General features: G+C 40.6%; 1 protein-coding gene across 4 annotated transcripts; it reads left to right on the top strand.

Annotated features, from left to right (window-relative positions):
* The first annotated feature begins 1,815 nt into the window (after nucleotides 1-1,815).
* On the top strand, nucleotides 1,816-19,552 carry LOC311040232 (NXPE family member 3-like). 4 transcript variants are annotated; one of them, XR_014600249.1, is made up of 6 exons: nucleotides 7,436-7,549; nucleotides 15,477-16,220; nucleotides 16,773-16,840; nucleotides 17,258-17,464; nucleotides 17,925-19,236; nucleotides 19,287-19,552. XR_014600249.1 is itself a non-coding variant. In XM_084050378.1 (5 exons), the coding sequence occupies exons 2-5, from the start codon at nucleotides 15,535-15,537 to the stop codon at nucleotides 18,494-18,496; spliced, it is 1,533 nt and encodes a 510-aa protein (XP_083906504.1). In that variant the 5' UTR covers nucleotides 1,816-1,905; nucleotides 15,477-15,534; the 3' UTR covers nucleotides 18,497-19,552. The 4 variants fall into 4 exon arrangements, 3 of the variants coding, with proteins under 3 accessions (XP_083906504.1, XP_083906505.1, XP_083906503.1); XM_084050378.1 differs by lacking the exon at nucleotides 7,436-7,549 and adding an exon at nucleotides 1,816-1,905 and having other exon boundaries at nucleotides 17,925-19,552; XM_084050379.1 differs by having other exon boundaries at nucleotides 7,298-7,549; nucleotides 15,772-16,220; nucleotides 17,925-19,552.
* The last annotated feature ends 210 nt before the right edge of the window (nucleotides 19,553-19,762 follow it).

Below are 19,762 nucleotides of genomic sequence, written 5' to 3'. Positions count from 1 at the left end.
CTCCACACTTTCCTAAAGCTCCTCTCTTCAACCAGACCAGTGACCCTGCACACAGCCACTTCACTATCCTCCCAGCAGGGGGAGGTAGAGAGTGGCATGTAGGGGACCAGGTGAAGGCTCTCATCCAAATCTATGACTTTCAGGGTCATAGATTTGTTTGCAGAGCACTGTATTTGTTTTGTTAACTTTGCTGTTGTAATTGACCCCTGTCCTATCTCGCCTTTCTCTCCTCTTACCTGCCCGTGGCTTCCTGTCTCTCTACACTGACCTAGACCTATAAACTACACAAATGCCAAAAGTAAGTCTTAAAGTAATCTGTTTATTTTGTGTTCTTGCATCCGTGTCTGATTCATATGTTACATGAGTGACTATAAGTGTGTTTAAAAACATGATATATACTGTAAGTAATGTTAAACTTTTGCTTACTGTGGGGAACACTCATATACAGTATATAATTGTGTGTGTTTTGAGACACACTCAGGAAATATACCTTTTACTGTATAATGAATTGTGCCCAGACAAAAAAACAATTGTTCAGAATACATTTTAAGATTCTGTCAATTATCTCTGCCAGGAGATCATGCAATCGCCTGTGTGTGCGTGTATGTGTCCGCATGCTAATTAATAGGCCGATCAGCGTCATATTTCTTGTGCACGCTGACAGCACGCCATAAGGCTGTGCATAGCCTTGCTCCGACTTGCAGTACATAAGTGAGCTGCTTAACTCTTACTCCACCACGAGAACACTTAGAAGGTCTGAATCAGGTCTCGTTTCCATGCCTTGTCTGGGGCATACTGTGTACTGTAACCGCCTTCCTTAATCTGAATGCTGCTGAATGGATTGCTTACACTGTTTTATTGTCTCCGCCAGGAGACATTGTTTTCACTTTCCGTCAGCCAAGCTAACATTGGTCAAGCCTCACGTGACACGTGACAATACGGTGAAATAGTGTGATCTGATTGGCTAGTGACGTATAACGGCCTATAAATACATGTGTCACTTTGAAAGATTCTGTGCCTCTTTCAAAGTGAGGTAAGACAGGAACAATCACGAAATGGCTGAGAAATGGCGGATACTGTAACAATTGGATAGGACACTTACACAGACAGGACAGATAGGACACTTACACAGACAGGACGGATAGGACACTTACATAGACAGGACGGATAGGACACTTATACAGACAGGACGGATAGGACACTTATACAGACAGGACGGATAGGACACTTATACAGACAGGACGGATAGGACACTTATACAGACAGGACGGATAGGACACTTATACAGACAGGACGGATAGGACAGTTATACAGACGGATAGGACACTTGTGTCATGTTACTATGACACAGTAACATGTTCTGTTTTTTGTAAGAATTAGAACATAAGAATTAGAACATTCCCAACATTCCCAACACAAGTCTGCTGGCGGAGACTTGTGCTCCGAGGAGCACTTTTTCTAGTTTATTTTGTTTTTATAAATGTTTGTGATTGCCAAGTTGACTTCAGTAGGAGAACTGTGAATGTTTGTTTGTTTGTTTTAATGGGTGCCTGCCTGGTGACAATAAAAAGAGCACATTGGTATATGGTTTGGTGGCCTTAATTGTTCTTTTAATGCAAATGGTGTTTTTTTTGTACAAATATATTCAGTGGTCATTGCTCTCTAAAGATCTGTTGCTCGTTTATGGCATCGTTTATGGCACCAGTCTGTATCTTCCCGGCCAGTAATGTGCAGTAGGAGGGGTCTGGGATGGAGTCAAATGTATCATGCAAATCAGCAGGTCAGTGTGAAACAGACAAATGGAATAGGAGCTGTGTGGAGAGCTAATGTTTAAGATTGATATAGTGCTTGAGTGCAAGTTCTTATACTGCATGAGGACAGAGCCAACCAAACGGTCTACTATAGGTAAGATTCAATATGTCATGTAAACAAGAATTTGACTCATACTCGTACAAATATGGTATGTAACAAAAAGTATATTGAATGTTGAGTCTTGTTAGTTGCTAGTATTGTTTTTATTAAATTGATGATAGTATAATACACTGTCACTGTTGTCCGATTTCTCATATATAATTTAAACACTTTATATGCTGCATTTATATCTTTTGTTTAATTAAGAATCCCCATTAGTCGGAAATGTATGGTCAGCTCATTTTCCTCATTTGGCATATGATAATGTGGCCTGGGTGACAACATTTTCTACTCCTATTCACTGACCCATTTTAGCAGCAACCGTGTTAATGTGCTGGGACCAGGATAGAGCTTTACATGGGCAGTAAAGAAGAAGTTGAACTATTCAAGGGTAGTGGCAGACAGGGCAACATTAGCCTACGTTATACTAGGCAGCAGTGGCTCAGGAGGTAGAGCGGTCACTTGGGGACCGGAGCGTTCCCAGTTTGATCCCGGGCTCCCCCAGAGTCAGTGTCAATATGTCCTTGAGCAACACGCTGAACCCCTAATTGCTCCCGAAGAGCAGGTTGGTGCCTTGCATGGTTTCCTCCGCCGTGTGTGTGAATGGGTGAATGTAATGCACAATCATTGTAAAGCGCCTTGGATAAAGGCGTTATATGAATGCACCATTTACCATTTTGTAGTACTTTGCAACAGAGAAAGTGAAAGCATAGATTTCAGTGGACAAATGTAACCAAATCAGGGGTCATCAAACAAACATATCCTTGGCAAGATATTTATTTTTGAATTATTTTTTTCTTCTTCTAAAAACAACAAATATTCGCAAACTAATCGTTACATTTTGTTTGAATAATTTGTGACTGAAGTAAATGTTATTTATAGACCAACTTTCACAGACAATGACAGCCACAAAGTGCTTTACCAGTTTAAAACATAAAAACATATCAATGTAAAACAAATTAATAAAATAAGAAGTCCAATCATCCAATCATTAAAGGACAGGACACAAAAGAGTTTCACATGGTACCGTACACGATTGCGTCAGGTGAGGACAACAAGAGAGCTGTTTGCTAAAAGCTGCCTTAATTCCCTGAAAATAGCTAAATGTGCAATCAATCAGATGGAGTGTATGTGTGCAGCAGTAGCGGCTCAGAGCCTCTGCCTGATATGATAGCCTTATATCTCCCCCAAGAAAAAATTACCTTTTAGGCTAGTACCCAGGTTCCAATCCATGTGACCACACCAATTACATGTGGTGTGGTAAGACAGTCTGTGAAAAATGGTGCAGGAGAAAAGCAAAAACAGATGGCACGTCACCTGTTCAGAAGGAGCTATTTGCTAACAAGGCAAAGGAGGGCAAAGATATTTGATTTCAGGAGTCTGAAATAAAATACAAATGAGATTACCGGAGGGGGGGTTACCAGGCTAAGTTGAAACTACCTTCCTTGCCAAACAAAAACAGTTTCTCTGGTAGAACTTGATCTCCTCCTGTCCTCAAGTAAGCCACACTGCTTTGAAAAGCCAGCAATCTCTTCTTTCTTTCTTTTTCTGCTCTCTCAATTATCTCTGCCAGGAGATCATGCGTGTGTGTGTGCGTGCGTGCGTGAGCGATAGCTACTGTAATCAAATAAATGTATTCCAAAATGAGTGAGAACTCACACAGACATGGATAAGTCAACTACGTGACCCTATCGGTTGGGAGGTGTAATTGCACTCTGACTCTGACGCAGGTCTCAAGTATGAACATATATACTGTAGGTAATACATTTAAAAACATTGTTGAGTTTGTTGCTTGTGACCGTTACACCACAGACCACAGGAAGCAGCTGCAAGCACCCGTGCAGGCTAATGCTAACTTTAGAAAATGTTCTGTGTAAACCAGCGGTGTCAAACTCGCGGCCCGCGGGCGTTTTGCGGCCCACGGAAAGGTCCGTGGCGGCCCAGGAAATACTTTTAAAAATAGTAAATTGATACTACATCTAACAGACAGAGTCGCATTTTGCACTCACTTGCTGTGCGCGGCCAAGCAGCTCTCCCCCACACGCTGCTACTTGGCTGAGTACCTCTGATGGCCCTGCCATTGTCTCCCCAGCTGTGGAATGTTGTGGCTGATTGGCTCGTTAAGAGTCTATTCAACTACTAGTCGAGTAGTAATGGCTATAGGCTACTCTTTGATCCTCACACAGGAGTCAGCACAGCACGGACATGTATTCTCTCTCTCTCTCTCTCACACACACACACACACACACACACACACACACACACACACACACACACACACACACACACACACACACACACACACACACACACACACACACACACAAACGTAGTGCAGTGTTATGAAAACTGAGTTTGTTCAAGCAAAGAGATGTCAGGTGTCTGGGAGCAGCAAGTGATTTAGATGAATTTTCATGCTGGCTACACCATGTAAATTTGATATTTTTGAAAATATAATAATGGTAATAGCCTAGGTAGTTTAAATGTATCAAAGCTGCTTCTTTTATTTCTCAGGAGCTTGCCCAGTGAAATCCTCATCAGTATTAATTGAACTCAGAGCATATTTAAATTCAATCTGGGAAAGCATCTGTGTCATTTTAAGATTTATTTGGCCATTCAAAAATAGCAGATATACAAGCTCATAGTGCGGCACTATGAGCTTGTAGATCTGCTATTTTTGTAAATGTAAATAATTAAAGTAGCTAATCTTCATAAAACATTTTTTAAAGTGATATACTGTAGATAGCAGTGACTGAGATGTAGTGGAGTAGAAAGTTCTGGAAATTGGAAATACTCTAGTAAAGTAAAACTACATCAAATCTGTACTTAGGTACAGTACTTGAGTAAATGTAATTAGTTACTTTACACCACTGTTCTATAAATGTAATTATTTAACCACCCACACACATTACCAGGTATTGTTTAACTTCAAATGTAATTATTCTACTTAAAATGGTTTATAATAATTATAATAATAATAATAATAATAATAATAATAAGGGTAATTATTATTATTATTACCCTTATTATTATTATTATTGTTGTTACAAATTGCATTGTTTGTTTTCTGAGACAAGACAACAGATTGAAAAACAATGCTGTATAACTGAATGCGTGTGAGCGCGCATGTGCATCCGCAACTGGTTCCTGCCCACCTCAAGTCACCATTTGACCAATCTTGCCCGGACACCAAAATGAGTTTGACACCCCTGGTGTAAACTATGCACTGCTTAGCTTGAAATGTCCATGTCTGTATCATGTACTGCATGTAGGAAAACAGTAAAAACAAATCTGTTGCCCCTCATCTACTGTTATTACTGTACAAAAGCATTATTCAACCTGTTCTATTGTATTGTTCAGCAGTAGTGTTTTTTCACTATTCTGTCCATGCCTAACAGAAACAAACTTTTCAGTATTACCCGTATTGCTTCCAAGATTATCGGACTTCCCACACCACACTTTCTGATATGAAAAATAAGGCCATCACACGCTTAGCACTTACAATAACAAATGACACTGATCATCCCCTGTATCGCTACATTGAACTCATGCCATCTGGGCAAAGATACAGAACCTTGAAGTGGGAAAAGGTTCGCTTTAGCAGGAGTTTTGTACCCTCAGCCATTGCGGCATTAAACAAACTGCCCCTGTATTGTCTTGGTGTTTTGTCGTGTGATATGTTGTTTTGTGCCATATGGTTATGTGTTGCTGTTGTTTTTTTGTTGCTTTTGACCTTCGGGGACAATAAAGATTATTATTATTATAGATAGCCAATCTCACCAATCCCTCTGAACAATTGGAATAAATCTCCACACGTTTGATGTCATGAGCAAAATCCAGAGTAGAATATTTAACTTCTAGTTAACTTAACTGCCTCCCTGAGTTAAACATTATGTCACAGAAGCAACCCACTATGCCTGATTGTCATAGAAAAGAAGGACAATTGTGAAATAAGTAAATAAGACAAATTAAAATAGAGTTGAAAGAAAGATATAGAAAAAGTATAGACGTCAAAGCAAACTAAAAAGGAGGGGTAAAAGATTTTACATTGAAGAGGGGAGAGGGGGGGGACAGACATGTCTTATGTGCAACTGTTATTTACGGTATGTAGACTGGGGTGCTGGTGTGAATATATGTAATGCTGTTTTACTCCAGCCTAATAAGTTGTCTTTACTCTCCAAATATCTGTTGCTCATTTATGGCAACTGATCATGTGCCTGGGTGATGCCATTTCCTGACTACTCCTATACTGACTAATTTTTGCAGAAATAGTGTTAATGTGCTGGGAGTGGGACCAGGACAGAGAATTACAAGGGCAGTAAAGAAAAAGTTGAATACTCAAGGGTAGTAGCAGACAGGGCAACAGCCTAGTAGGCAACTTTGCCACAGAGAAAGTGACAGTGGACAAACGTATCCAAATATTTGCACAAGCAGTCAAGGTCCTTGTGGTCAGTTGGTGGGACAACTGGTGTATTGGTAATGTTTGACTGGCCATTTGCATATATTACTTTATGTTTTAGTTGAAGGTCAGGTGAAAGGGAATTTCACTCAAGATGGAACAGTTGGAGAGCAACACGGCTCCCTTTTGAAACAGACATCAGAGAAGAGGATTTAGCAATTTATGCATAACAAAGTAACGTGTTTAACGTTACTGTCAAACAGAATAAGAAATAACAATGATAACATGAATGGGACTGATCACAGCAGTATCACACTATTACACTTCATAACAGATGTGAGATGAAGACTCATCATTGTAAAAGGAAGGAGCTAACTGAATGCTGTCCCACGTACAAAGTCATATTCCTCTTCCTGGCTCTGTCAGCTCTGATCTGTCTGCTGCGCAACATCAACACTCTGAAGGTGAGAAGAGGGTGATTTCTGCACTTTTAAAATTATTTACATTTAAGGACCTCTATTACACATTTATGCATGTGCATTATGAACCTGTATAACTCATAAGTAGGCTATAACTCCTTTTCCTTTCCCTTACCTTTTAATTTGAGAGTCACAAAAAAAGCCACACATAGTTTAGTGTTGTAGCAAATAGCAATACTAACACAGCCGCCTGACGCAGGTCTCAAGTATGAACATATATAGGTAATACATTTAAAAACATTGTTGAGTTTGTTGCTTGTGACCGTTACACCACAGACCACAGGAAGCAGTTGCAAGCACCCCTGCAGGCTAATGCTAACTTTAGAAAATGTTCTGTGTAAACTATGCACTGCTTAGCTTGACATGTCCATGTCTGTATCATGTACTGTATGTAGGAAAACAGTGCTACAACCTGGGTCTCAAGTAGAGTCCACTGTCATTTTCACTCGAGATGGAACAGTTGGAGAGCAACAGGCTCCCTTTTGAAACAGACATCAGAGAAGAGGATTTAGCAATTTATGCATAACAAAGTAACGTGTTTAACGTTACTGTCAAACAGAATAAGAAATAACAATGATAACATAAATGGGACTGATCACAGCAGTCTCACACTATTACACTTTATAACAGATGTGAGATGAAGACTCATCATTGTAAAAGGAAGGAGCTAACTGAATGCCGTCTCACGTACAAAGTCATATTCCTCTTCCTGGCTCTGTCAGCTCTGATCTTTCTGCTGCGCAACATCAACACTCTGAAGGTGAGAAGAGGGTGATTTCTGCACTTTTAAAATTATTTACATTTAAGGACCTCTATTACACATTTATGCATGTGCATTATGAACCTGTATAACTCATAAGTAGGCTATAACTCCTTTTCCTTTCCCTTACTAGTCCATGGGCCAGACCAGAAGTCAGGGACACGTAAGGTGGCAAAATCTCTTTGGCACCATTTTGTTTGTAGGGTCCATATAAGTACTTTGAAACATGATAGCCTTTTCAAATGAGTAGCTTTAATACTTTTTTAGGACATTCATTTTTTTGCGATTATCTCCCCACATTATCTGCACAGTAGTCCTGTACCTGGCCTATAAACCTGACTCTGTCACAGACCCTGCGGTCCACAGACTTGGACCTCCTCTCTGTCCCCAAGGCAAACAAGTGAACCTTCGGGGACAGAGCCTTCAGTGTGGCAGCCCCCACCCTGTGGAACTCTCTCCCAATAGGAATTCGCCATGCTCCAACACTGGACTCTTTTAAGGCTGCCTTGAAAAGACACTTCTCTCAGGCTTATGGCTTAGTTGTTTGTTGTTTTGTTTGTTTGTCTGTTAGTTGTTCATTGTTTTTGATGTAAAGCGTCCTTGGGTTTATGAAAGGCGCTATATAAATTCAAGCTATTATTATTATTATTGAAGTGAATGAAAGAGAGAAAATTACATTTTTTGTTCCTCTGTATGACATGTTCTGTTAAAAAAAAAGTGGCACGCTTTCTTCACTGATACTGTAACTGTGACTAAGCTACCACTTGGGAAAGGCTATCATGATTAAATATCATCTAGGGATATATTCAAAATACAAAACTAGAATTTGCAAATGTTGCACTTGAGTGACCCCGCAAAAGTGAAAATGCTGTTCACATTGTATCACAACGTGAGGTGTTGTGAGCTTGTAGACAAGCCATTTGCTGAATGTTTGCTCCAGAATAGGCATGCTGGTTCATGTGTGGTTCATAAGGTTCATAAGTGAAAGAAAGAGATTGAATAATGTTTTTTTTCCCTCTGTATGTATGACATGTTCTATTCAAAAAAGGTTAGATGATTTTTTCATTCTTTGTATCTATGGTTGGTGTCATTGAAAGCTGATAACTGGGACTAAGCTACTACTTGGGAAGGGCTGTCATGTTGAAATATTATCTAGGGATATAGACCTTTTCAAAATACCAAACTAGAATTTGCAACCTTGAGTGTCCCTGATTAGTGAAAATTCTGGCCTGGGCCCATGGACTAAATGCTGGGCTGAAGCTGAACTCTCCCTACTTCTCTGTCCTCAGACCATAGAGACATGTCGACCTCATCATCTCCTCGACTTCAGCATGGTTGACCCCATGCTAGTAAAACATCCACACACACGCGCATACGCACGCACGTAGGGCCCCATTCTAGGTGAATTTGGAGCAAACCGCTAGTTTCGGAGTGCGCACTAGGCAAGAGGCGTTGCCCCGCAAAATTTGGTATTCTGTGGTACTCCCCCGCCCCGCAAAACACCTGCGCTCCCCGTTACATTATGCATAGGTGTGGTTTGGGCGTTACAATGATAAAACCAATCACCATGCCAGAAGCCATTGCCTTTAAGAGAAGACTGCGCTAGCCGGCATCCGCCGTCATCCCCGATCCAATATATTCTCTAGCCTATCTCCCCCTCTGCACTGTTGCCTGGTCTGATTATTATAAGCCACATTGGGCTTGTTTTCCTTCTTTTTTATTTTATTTATCCAAATACATTTTTATATTAATTTGTAGCCTATTGTGTTAACAATAAGCGTGTCATATTAGTCAGATCCGGAATAGTATTATGAAACTTAAAGCCATTTAAAATATTTATACTATTGGTACACACCGGCTGCTCCCAAATAATTAATCATGTTGCCACAACGCTCCTACAGGCACCCATGGACCTCCAGCTGGTCGACCACAGGGCTGGGCGGTGGTACACTGACATACAGTAGCACATATAATAAATGACAGTTTTAGGAAAGGTCTATATGTACTCACTTTGGCTGTTATTGTTCTATTTCCACCATTCTAATGGATTCCAGGGGTGTGTAAACAGGGGTGTGAAGTTGCTCCATAGTTTCCTCTGAAGTGACGCAGTTAAAGTTAACTTATACATCCATATTGTCCCCGTTATCTTTCATCATCCACCTTTGTTCAGTAATCCCGAACAGAGCTACACTTTAAGTTTACATCAATCATATCCTCTCAAACCCAGACACATTGCTGCGAACCGCGGTTTGGGTGGGTTCGGGTCAATCAAATATAATTATTAATTAATATCGGATAAAGCGCGGGTGAAATATTGCGGTAAATAAATTAATGACATCTAATAGCCTATATCTATCCATAAAATAGCTAAATCTCTGCGTGCTTGTGTCTGTGTGAGTGTGTAGAGCAGTGCGATGCGATGACAAAATGCATTGATTTAGCCTATGGAATGTCGGTGCGTCTTTTTTCTTTTTTTTAAACCGGTGCTGCAGTGGTGGAAAAAGTACTCAAATTATTTACTTAAGTAAAAGTACCGATACTGCAATATAGAAATACTCTGTTACAAGTAAAAGTCCAGAATTCAAAATTTACTTGAGTAAAAGTACAAAAGTATTGGCATCAAAATGTACTTAAAGTATCAAAAGTAAAAGTATTTGAAAAATATTTGAAAATAGCAGATCTACAAGCTCTCAACGCGTCCACCCTTGAGAGCTTGTAGATCGGCTATTTTCACAATATTTATCTGTGGAACCGAGTCAAACAAAATGGGGGGGGGGTCCCCAATTCAAATATGGTTATTTTGGGGGGTCGATGGCCTGAAAAGATTGAGAACCTTTAACAGTAAACATGAACGTAGCGTTTACGTGGGGAATATAATAATAATATAATATATATAATATATAATATAATATTCACCCGCAGCATGGGTTTAACGACAGCAGCCAAAATGAAAATCACACTAGATGATCCGATCATCTTATAAAAAATGTAAGTGCTTAAGATTTTAGCCCAAACCCAACGGGACCCGACCCGGGCCGGGTCGACGTTTTTTTTTATCCAAATAAATTCATATATTAATTCATTTGTAGCGTATTGTGGTCCCAATAAGCAACGGCTTTCCAAGAGTATATGAAAGCCATTTAAAATAGTTATACTCTTACACAGCTGTTGCCAAATAATTAATCATCAGGGCAGAAGCGCAAAAGTAGGTCAAATCAATCAATCAGCCAGCTGTTTTCTGTCACTGCGCGGCACTCTTTAAAGTTTAAACGACCAACATGACATGGAATGAATGGATCTTCAGACAAATTGGATTATTTCTTCAAATGACAAGAGCAGGCAGCGGCAGTACGAGGTAACATTGGATGTCAATTCAATTCAATTCAATTTTATTATAGTGTCAAATCACAACAAGTTGTCTCAAGACACTTTACATGTAGAGAAGAGACCCACAATCCCACCCTGAACAAGCAATTTTTGCGACAGTGGCAACGAAAACTCTTTCCCATCAAACAAAGTAATCCGAACTGTTTTGTATGCTTATTTTGCTTGCTGAAAGCATGATTTTATTAAGACATGCAGACAGCAATATGGAAAAAACGAAAATATCTCAATTAAAAGTATATTTCGTATAATAACCGAATATCATTCTTAAAATGGTTATGGGGCAGTGTATATATTTATATAGCCCTATTTGCTCCAAGCTGTTTTTTCATATCCCCTAAAATATTTAGGGGATATGAAAGCTCTAGTTAGTAGTTTGAAGTGCTCATGTGGCCTTATAGTTGCTTCTTTTTGTTTTCATATGCGGTTGCTTATTTCTCAAGGCTGCATGGCAACAGGGCCATTGCAGTGTCTGTGTGCACTTGGCGGGTGGTTTGAGAAACGGGCGGGTGCTTTTAGAATCCACTATCCCCCCTCCCCAAGCCGTACCCATGTGTGGGTTGAGAATGGCAATGTTGGGGAGATAGCAACAACACGCCCACGGGCACACCTCCACGCGCAACTAACGGCGTCGGCATAATGGGGGACGGGGAGCGCAGGTGCTAGAAGGCAGCGCAGCTCCATTAACCGTATTTAACAGGCAGTGGCGTACCCACCATAGAGGCAGGGCAGGCGGCCGCCTGCCCAACTAAAATCTAGCCTCCCCTAGAAAATAAAGTAAAAGACTGAAAAACAGGCAGTGAAAAAAATCCAAAGAGAATAGTGGCCGTCGGACCTCGTCCATTCACGCGGGCAGGCAGCTAATCACTACCGTATCCAAACAGCAGAGCGACGTCGCCTATACTATAGTGATGCAAATGTTTGCCTTTATCTTCATGGGGTGCCAGGAGTGCCAGGTGTGGGGGTCTCTGGGCCATCACCTGTAGGCCTACTCACCAGGCATAAAAGGGGCTCTGAGTATGAGAGCAGCTTGAACCATTAAACTACAACATGAAGAGACCTGAATAATTGATTGATTGATTATACTTGCATATTGTTTTTATTAACGTTTTTCAGTTTTGTAGTCAGTGTTGCGTTGTTAACTTGTTTCCCCCGAGATTTTTTCGGAGGGGGGGGGGGGGTAGGTAGAGAAAAAAATCTCGCCTGCCCTAAATGTAATTTCTGGGAACGCCACTGTTAACAGGTGTAGGGTAACGTTTAGGGGGTTAGCGGGCTCGTGAATAGCACCCATAGAGAGAGAGAGAGAGAGAGAGAGAGAGAGAGAGAGAGAGAGAGAGAGAGAGAGAGAGAGAGAGAGAGAGAGAGAGAGAGAGAGAGAGAGAGAGAGAGAGAGAGAGAGAGAGAGAGAGAGAGAGAGAGAGAGAGAGAGAGAGAGAGTGTAAAGTAGCTAGTAAACATTGATAGTTGTGGATTGCGTATTTTTGGGCTTGTTTCTGAAGTGTAGTTGCTTATTTGTTCTTGCTTCCTATAAAAAAAATGTAATCAGTTGTTCTCAAAAATGTTCATGTTAAGGAAATTAATATGTATAAGATTTGTGTTGTTAAAATGTTTAAAAAATATTAAACATTTGTCACTTTTTTCAATATATATATATATATATATATTTTAAAATAAGAGATCTACAAGCTCACAACGCATTGTTGTGAGCTTGAAGATCTGCTATTTTCAAAAGCCTATGTGTATAGGTTTAAAGTGCTCATTTGGCCTATAATGATAGTCCCTTCTTTTGGAATAGTTTTCATTGAGCTGGTTGCTTATTTCTCTCGCAGACACTGATAAGACAGCTCTTCCCTTCCATTAAACTAACAACAAACCCTGCTAAATAAAACAATTAAAGAAAATCTCACAATATATCCATGATACTTAAGATACTGTACCAATAACAGGCTGTGTCCCAGAAAGCTTTGGTCATAAACAAGAGGAAGAACAATGTCAGCTTGTAAAACTTATTAGGTCAACATATTATCCCCACAATGTTACCAAAGCTGTCTCTATCATTGTATTCACAAAGATCGGATAACATTTCCTTTTCTATTGTTGGATTCACAAAAAAAGTGTCTCGCTTTCTTCACTGATAACCGTGACTAAGCTACCACTTGGGAAAGGCTATCATGATCAAATATCATCTAGGGATATAGACCTATTCAAAATACAAAACTAGAATTTGCAAATGTTGCACTTGAGTGACCCCCATAGTGAAAATGATGTTCACATTGTATCACAACGTGAGGTGTTGTGAGCTTGTAGACAAGCCATTTGCTGAATGTTTGCTCCAGAATAGGCATGCTAGGGTTCATGTGTGGTTCATAAGGTTCATAAGTGAGAGAAAGAGATTGAATAATGTTTTTTTTCCCCTCTGTATGACATGTTCTATTCAAAAAAGGTTAGACGATTTTTTCATTCTTTGTATCTATGGTTGGTGTCATTGAAAGCTGATAACTGGGACTAAGCTACTACTTGGGAAGGGCTATCATGTTGAAATATTATCTAGGGATATAGACCTTTTCAAAATACCAAACTAGAATTTGCCACCTTGAGTGTCCCTGATTAGTGAAAATTCTGGCCTGGGCCCATGGACTATACCTTTTAATTTGGCTTCAGAATAAGTCTAAGTAGTTTAATATGAACAATAGCCTAAAGGCAAGAGGTGTTGTGCACATCAAAGAATAATACAAACATATAGGACTTTTAAAATACTGAAGATAGCACTTGATCAAGTTTCATGTAGGCTATGGTACATGTTAAATAATGAAGCTGTCTAGAGCTATAGACTGGCCAGTCTCCTCATCCACAGCGGACTTCGGTCAAAAAGGTCACAGAGAGCAAGGGTGGCAGTTCTCAGGTTCTTCATAAGGTTTGCAGGTTTTACAGGTTTACAGGTCACAAGTTATAGTAGTTTCTGTAGATATAATAAAGGCCCCTTAGGTGTCCTACACACTGCCTGACTGAAATAATATAATATAGTATACATATATTGCATCACAACACCGCCTACTGGTGGAAGGGGAAATTCTGCACAGTACAACTTTTTTTTCCAAGTCTTGTTAAATGATTTGTGGTTAGTCAAATTGTCAGAAAGTGTCTTCTAAATTCAAGTTTGACTTCTTTTCCATGCACTACAGTTGTTGCTCACCAGACAGATATTTTCCATTTCAGACAATTCCAGAAAATGTCTAGACAAAAATATGATCTATATGGCGACTATCTATCTAAACAAACATTTAAGACACCGAGAGGCAAGTCGGGCAATTTACCTGCCAGACGCTTGTCTATCCATAAATCAGTTCCACTTCCAGTCATCAAGTGTGGGCCTACTGCGTAGGCTAATGGTAGTTCAAAACAGTTCATGAAACGGCATCCCAAAATATTAAAAACAGCGATCTGCAGTGACATCAAAAGTTGTATTAAAGCACAAAGTGAAGCGGTCATAAGTTTGACAGCTTTGTCTTCATTTCATTCATAGATTCCTAGGCAGGTGAGCAGCTGATTTTACTACTACTGATGACTGACGTATTAACACCACGTGACTCAAACCCCCATAGTAGCGCCTTGGATAAAATCGCTATATAAATGCACCATTATATTTATAAAATGCACCGTTTACCATTGTGCCCTGGTTGTACAATGACTTTCACTCTATTATAATTAGGTTTCCTAAACCTACTAAATTGTGTTCTGACAAGAAAACTAATGCTGTAGCCTATGTCTATTGGAATAAAAAAATAAAAGACACATAAACTTTATTTCTATGTTTTATAGATCACATCATTGCAACTCATTTTCCAGCCGCCATCTTACACGCCATATTTGAGTTAGAAAATATGTGATAGCATTGCATATGGTAGCTATATGCGCTGTCTTCAGATATTTTTTAGCACTAGGGGTGTATACCTAACCTGACTAGCCAGATGAGTGCGGTATTGAGTCATCAATTCAATAGCCTGTGAAACAAAGTTGTGTCGCAAGCTTCTTCCATTTGACGGTGTCAGGTTAGTGTATACCTTCCCAAAAATCACTATGAGAGTTATTCCCCCTAGATGGTAAATTTGGGGTCCTAGCTTACAGAATACATGAACGAGGGTGGAACCTGCGTGATATTCAATTAGTCCCACTTTGCCATCTAGGATTTTTGAGTGGCCAGTGCCTTTTTCATAAAGAGTGCCCCTTAAAGAGTATTTGTGCCAAATTTCATCCTTGTATCACAACCTGAAAGATTATATCACTATCTGCTCCCCTAAGGTGGCGGCCCTCTTGAAAATGTTTTTAGGGGTGGCCGTTTTGAACAAAATGCCACACACAACACCATGAATGCGGTGCCAGGTTGTTGGGAAACTTTGCACTTTGCACTTTACTATGCCAAGGCGGAACCTACATCCCAAATTTGTCAAATCTCCTCGTGGTGGTGCTAAAACAGTTCACTTTATATTTTGACCTATATCTCTTGTTAATATTTGTAATCTCGTCTCTTTAAACCATCTGCCAGATCAGATTTAAAAGCCAGCCAACCGCCATCGTCCCAGAAAGTTCTCCTCCTCACCACCATGATATCAGCCCCTGGAGCTGCCAGGATCAGAACCTCGCCTGAGGATGCTGTGGAGGAACGCTTGCTAATAGAATCCATCGACTGGCCTGAACCTCCACACTTTCATAAAGCTCCTCTCTTCAACCAGACCAGTGACCCTGCACACAGCCACTTCACTATCCTCCCAGCAGAGGGAGGTAGAGAGTGGCATGTAGGGGACCAGCTGAAGGCTCTCATCCAAATCTATGACTTTCAGGGTCAGCCCAAACACTATGGGGGTGATTTCTTGCTTGCTCGGCTGCATGATCCATCTCTTGAAGCGGGCGTAGCAGGCCAGGTGGTGGACCACTTGAATGGGTCCTACTCTGCTGTTTTCCCTTTACTCTGGGAGGGCCGTGCGCAGGTGGAGGTGACACTGGTTCACCCCAGTGAAGCTGTCACTGTGCTGCGGAGACTGACAAGGGAACAGCCAGGCAGGGTGTTCTTCCAGAGTGTGTTCCGCTCAGGCTTGGTCTCTGAAACCACATTTTGTAATGTTTGTCTGCCATCAAGCCAGCGAACACTTTGTAACTATACAAACCTCAACACTGGGGAGCCCTGGTACTGCTATAAGCCTAACAAGCTGAGCTGTGACAATCGCATCAACCATATGAGGTGTGTCCATCCCACAAACATTAGCAGTGAAGAAGCTCTGCTCTTTCAAAGGTAAACAACATATCATTATTTTGTCTGCCCTTTCGTTGTGGGATTGTAAATCTTTCACTTTACTTTGTGGTTGTGTGTTAAAGGGGAAGACCACTCATTTTCAACATTGAACTATGTCTTTAATACACCTTAGAGCTGTTGTGTGGAAATAAGAAAAAAGTCCCCCCCCCCTTCTGTGTTGCCTAGAAAAGGATAATTGATTGAGGTCATGTGATCAGTGACATAAGCAGGGTGTACTTTTGGCTCAGCCCCCTCAGCCAAAAGACCACATGAGTGGTCTTCCCCTTTAAACTCTTAAACCCTATAAAAATAGCTATTCAGCTATTTTTTTTGCATTATCTGAAAATGTTTCCGCCTATAATGACATGCCCAAAATAGGGACACCAGGGCTAATTAGCTTGGTGTCATGCATTGATATGCATTGATTTTGTTAATTTGCTATAATTTAGATTAAATGAACACTCCATATTTCACTGTTAAAAATGTGAAATATCATTTGAGATGACATCTGTTGTATTGTGCAAACATTTATTTTTCTCTTCTTTTCCACAGTATTGTCAACATTAAAGTCCACATACATGCTTCTGGGATTGACAGCATCAAAGTACAACCAAAGAAAAGTAGAGAGCATGACTGAGTGTTTATTGTGGTGTTTATCTTTGTAGGCACAAGCCAACAATATAACAATATTATATTGCTGTATGCTATGATCTCAAGTCTCTTTTCCACGACTGTTCACCTTCTGAGGTTAGGTTATCGATACCTTGGATGTTTCTAAATCTAAATTCTTCTCTCTATTGATTGTTTAGTTTTTATAATATATTTTGTATACATAGTCGTACACAATTTAGCGCATCAAAAAATGAGTTTAGGATTATTGAGTACAGTATGTTAGAATATTATATGTATAACATGTGTTGATGCATCAACAGGTTTTTTGAAAGACGATATATAAATTGAAGTTATTATTACTATTAATATAATTATTTTTATTACATCAAATAAATAAAATAATAAAACTATTTTACTTGCTCTAGACCAACCAGAGGTGAAGAGCAGCAGAGTGAAGCCTGGACCCTCTGGGTATTACTACCAGGGTGTGTGGCGAGCCCTCACTGGCATCAACGTTCGCCAGTTCAACGACACCTCTGCCATCAGTCAGTGTTTGAAAGACAAGATGGTCCATTTGTATGGTGATTCTACTGTCAGGCAGTGGTTTGAGTACCTCAAGAAGACTTTACCAGGTAACAGGTTTTACTGAAACTGAAATTTAACGTACATTTGTGAAATACTTAAAATAATATAGTATATTGGGACAATGGGCCAGATTCACTAAGCTGTTTACGCCCAGATTTTGGTGCAGTTTTTTGTTGTTGATGAATAATTTAGTGTTAAATATCTCTATTCTGATAGTAATCATTACTATAGAGTGCTTATTCAGTAAGGGGTCTTGTCTCTCCAGCTCTTTAGTAAGCAGAAAATACATTTTCAGGCCAGGATACCAATTTTATCCATTCAGGAGATAGAACTCATTCAGGATATAGGATAAACAAGTGATATTGGAAGTAATGTCAGAGAGAAATGAGAGGCAAGCGTCTTTACATTTCAATATAGATGCTCCTTCCGGCAAGTGGACGCTATGCATATGTATTTGTCTAACCCTAACTATCATGTCTATGATTTTGTCCCCACCTGTCGGACTAGAGTTGAAGGAGATCAATCTAAATGGTCCTCCGTACGTTGGGCCATACATGGCAGTGGACAGCGGCCGTAACACCTTGCTGACCTATCGATGCCACGGACCTCCTCTCAGCTTCACCGTTGTTCCAGTCAATGAGCTGCGCTACGTAGCTAATGAGCTAGAAGGCCTGGCTGGCGGTACCAACACTGTCGTGGTTATCAGCGTGTGGGCCCATTTCGACCCCTTCCCCGTGGAGGTCTACATTAACCGACTACGGGGCATTAGGCGGGCAGTGACACGCCTCCTGAAGAGGGCACCTGGAACGCTGGTGGTGGTTCGCGCTGCAAACCCAAGGGCTCTGGATCGTGATATGAGTCTGACTTACAGTGATTGGTACTCGTTACAGCTGGATAGGGTGCTCAAAGCCATGTTCAAGAGGCAGAATGTTGTCTTGGTGGATGCCTGGGAGATGACACTAGCACACCGCCTACCTCATGACATCCATCCACCACATGTCATTGTCAAAAATATGATAGATCTCTTATTGTCCTATGTGTGCCCAGACAAAAAAACTATTGTTCAGAATACATTTTAAGCTTCTGTCAATTATCTCTGCCAGGAGATCATGCAATCGCCTGTCTGTGTGTGTGCATGCGTGCGTGCGTGCGTGCGTGCGTGTGTCCACAGCTAATTACTGGCCGATAAGCGTCATATTTCTTGTGCACGCTGACAGCACGCCATAAGGCTGTGCATAGCCTTGCTCCGACATGCAGTACATAAGTGAGCTGCTTAACTCTTACCCCACCACGAGAACACTTAGAAAGTCTGAATCAGGTCTCGTTTCCATGCCTTGTTTAAGCCTAAAATCTAAGGGTGTACTGTGTACTGTAACCGTCTTCCTTAATCTGTTTGTTTGTTTTCATGGGTGTCAACGTGTCAAATGTTTTTTCCCACTCGATTTGAGCACAGGGTTATTACCAACAAGAGTCACCTGAGACCTCATTGTCTCACCTGCATTGTCTCACCTGCTATTGAATGCCAGGCTCCAAAATGACTCATGGTTTCATGACATCTGCTAGTAGTGTGTTCCTAACAACTCCCCGTACTGATGCTACTGAAATGGCAAAAACTCCTCAATGTCTCTGGCAGTGTTTTTGGTGTAGCAGTTAAAGAACAAGAGCTTGCTTCATGTTGGACCCACCTTGCTATCAAAGAACGCAAGGGTGCTAAATTTGACACACTACTTAAGGTTTTGGACATGTGCACAGTTGACGTTTTCTCCAGTGTCCATTATTTCTTAAGGGCATTAATAACACTGCCATGACGACATGCAGCGTTGAACGCCAATTTTCCAGTGTAAACAGAGTCAAAACGGCACGCAGAAGTACAATGTCAACCTCTCGCCTAAATAGTTTATGTCTCCTGGCGTTTGAGAGAGATTTAAATAACCGTTTGGACCAGAAATTATTGACATTTTGAAGTGCAAGCCCCGTCGGCTGCCCCATAGGCTGCTATATGTTTGCAGAGCACTGTATTTGTTGTGTTAACTTTGCTGTTGTAATTGACCCCTGTCCTATCTCGCCTTTCTCTCCTCTTACCTGCCCTTGGCTTCCTGTCTCTCTACACTGACCTAGACCTATAAATTACATAAATGCCAAAAGTAAGTCTTAAAGTTCATATGTTACATGAGTGACTATAAGTATGTTTAAAAACATTATTTATACTGTCAGTAATGTTAAACTTTTGCTTACTGTGGGGAACACTCATATACAGTATATTATGTGTATTTTGTGTATTCTGCCAGGAGATCATGCAATCACCTGTGTGTGAGTGTGTGTCCGCAGCTAATTAATAGGCCGAT

The sequence above is a fragment of the Gymnoscopelus microlampas genome, assembly GCF_963454915.1.
Source record: "Gymnoscopelus microlampas genome assembly, chromosome: 23".
NCBI lineage: Eukaryota > Metazoa > Chordata > Actinopteri > Myctophiformes > Myctophidae > Gymnoscopelus > Gymnoscopelus microlampas.
The sequence above is the reverse complement of the archived record's forward strand: the minus strand, read 5'-3'. Positions and strand labels throughout refer to the sequence as shown.

Bases quoted from the DNA above. Each gene is read 5' to 3' on its own strand.
- LOC311040232 (XM_084050378.1), top strand. From the start codon at position 15,535: ATGATATCAGCCCCTGGAGCTGCCAGGATCAGAACCTCGCCTGAGGAT. The intron at 16,221-16,772 runs GTAAACAACATA...TCTTTTCCACAG, and splicing joins GAAGCTCTGCTCTTTCAAAG to TATTGTCAACATTAAAGTCC. The intron at 16,841-17,257 runs GTAGAGAGCATG...TACTTGCTCTAG, and splicing joins CAAAGTACAACCAAAGAAAA to ACCAACCAGAGGTGAAGAGC.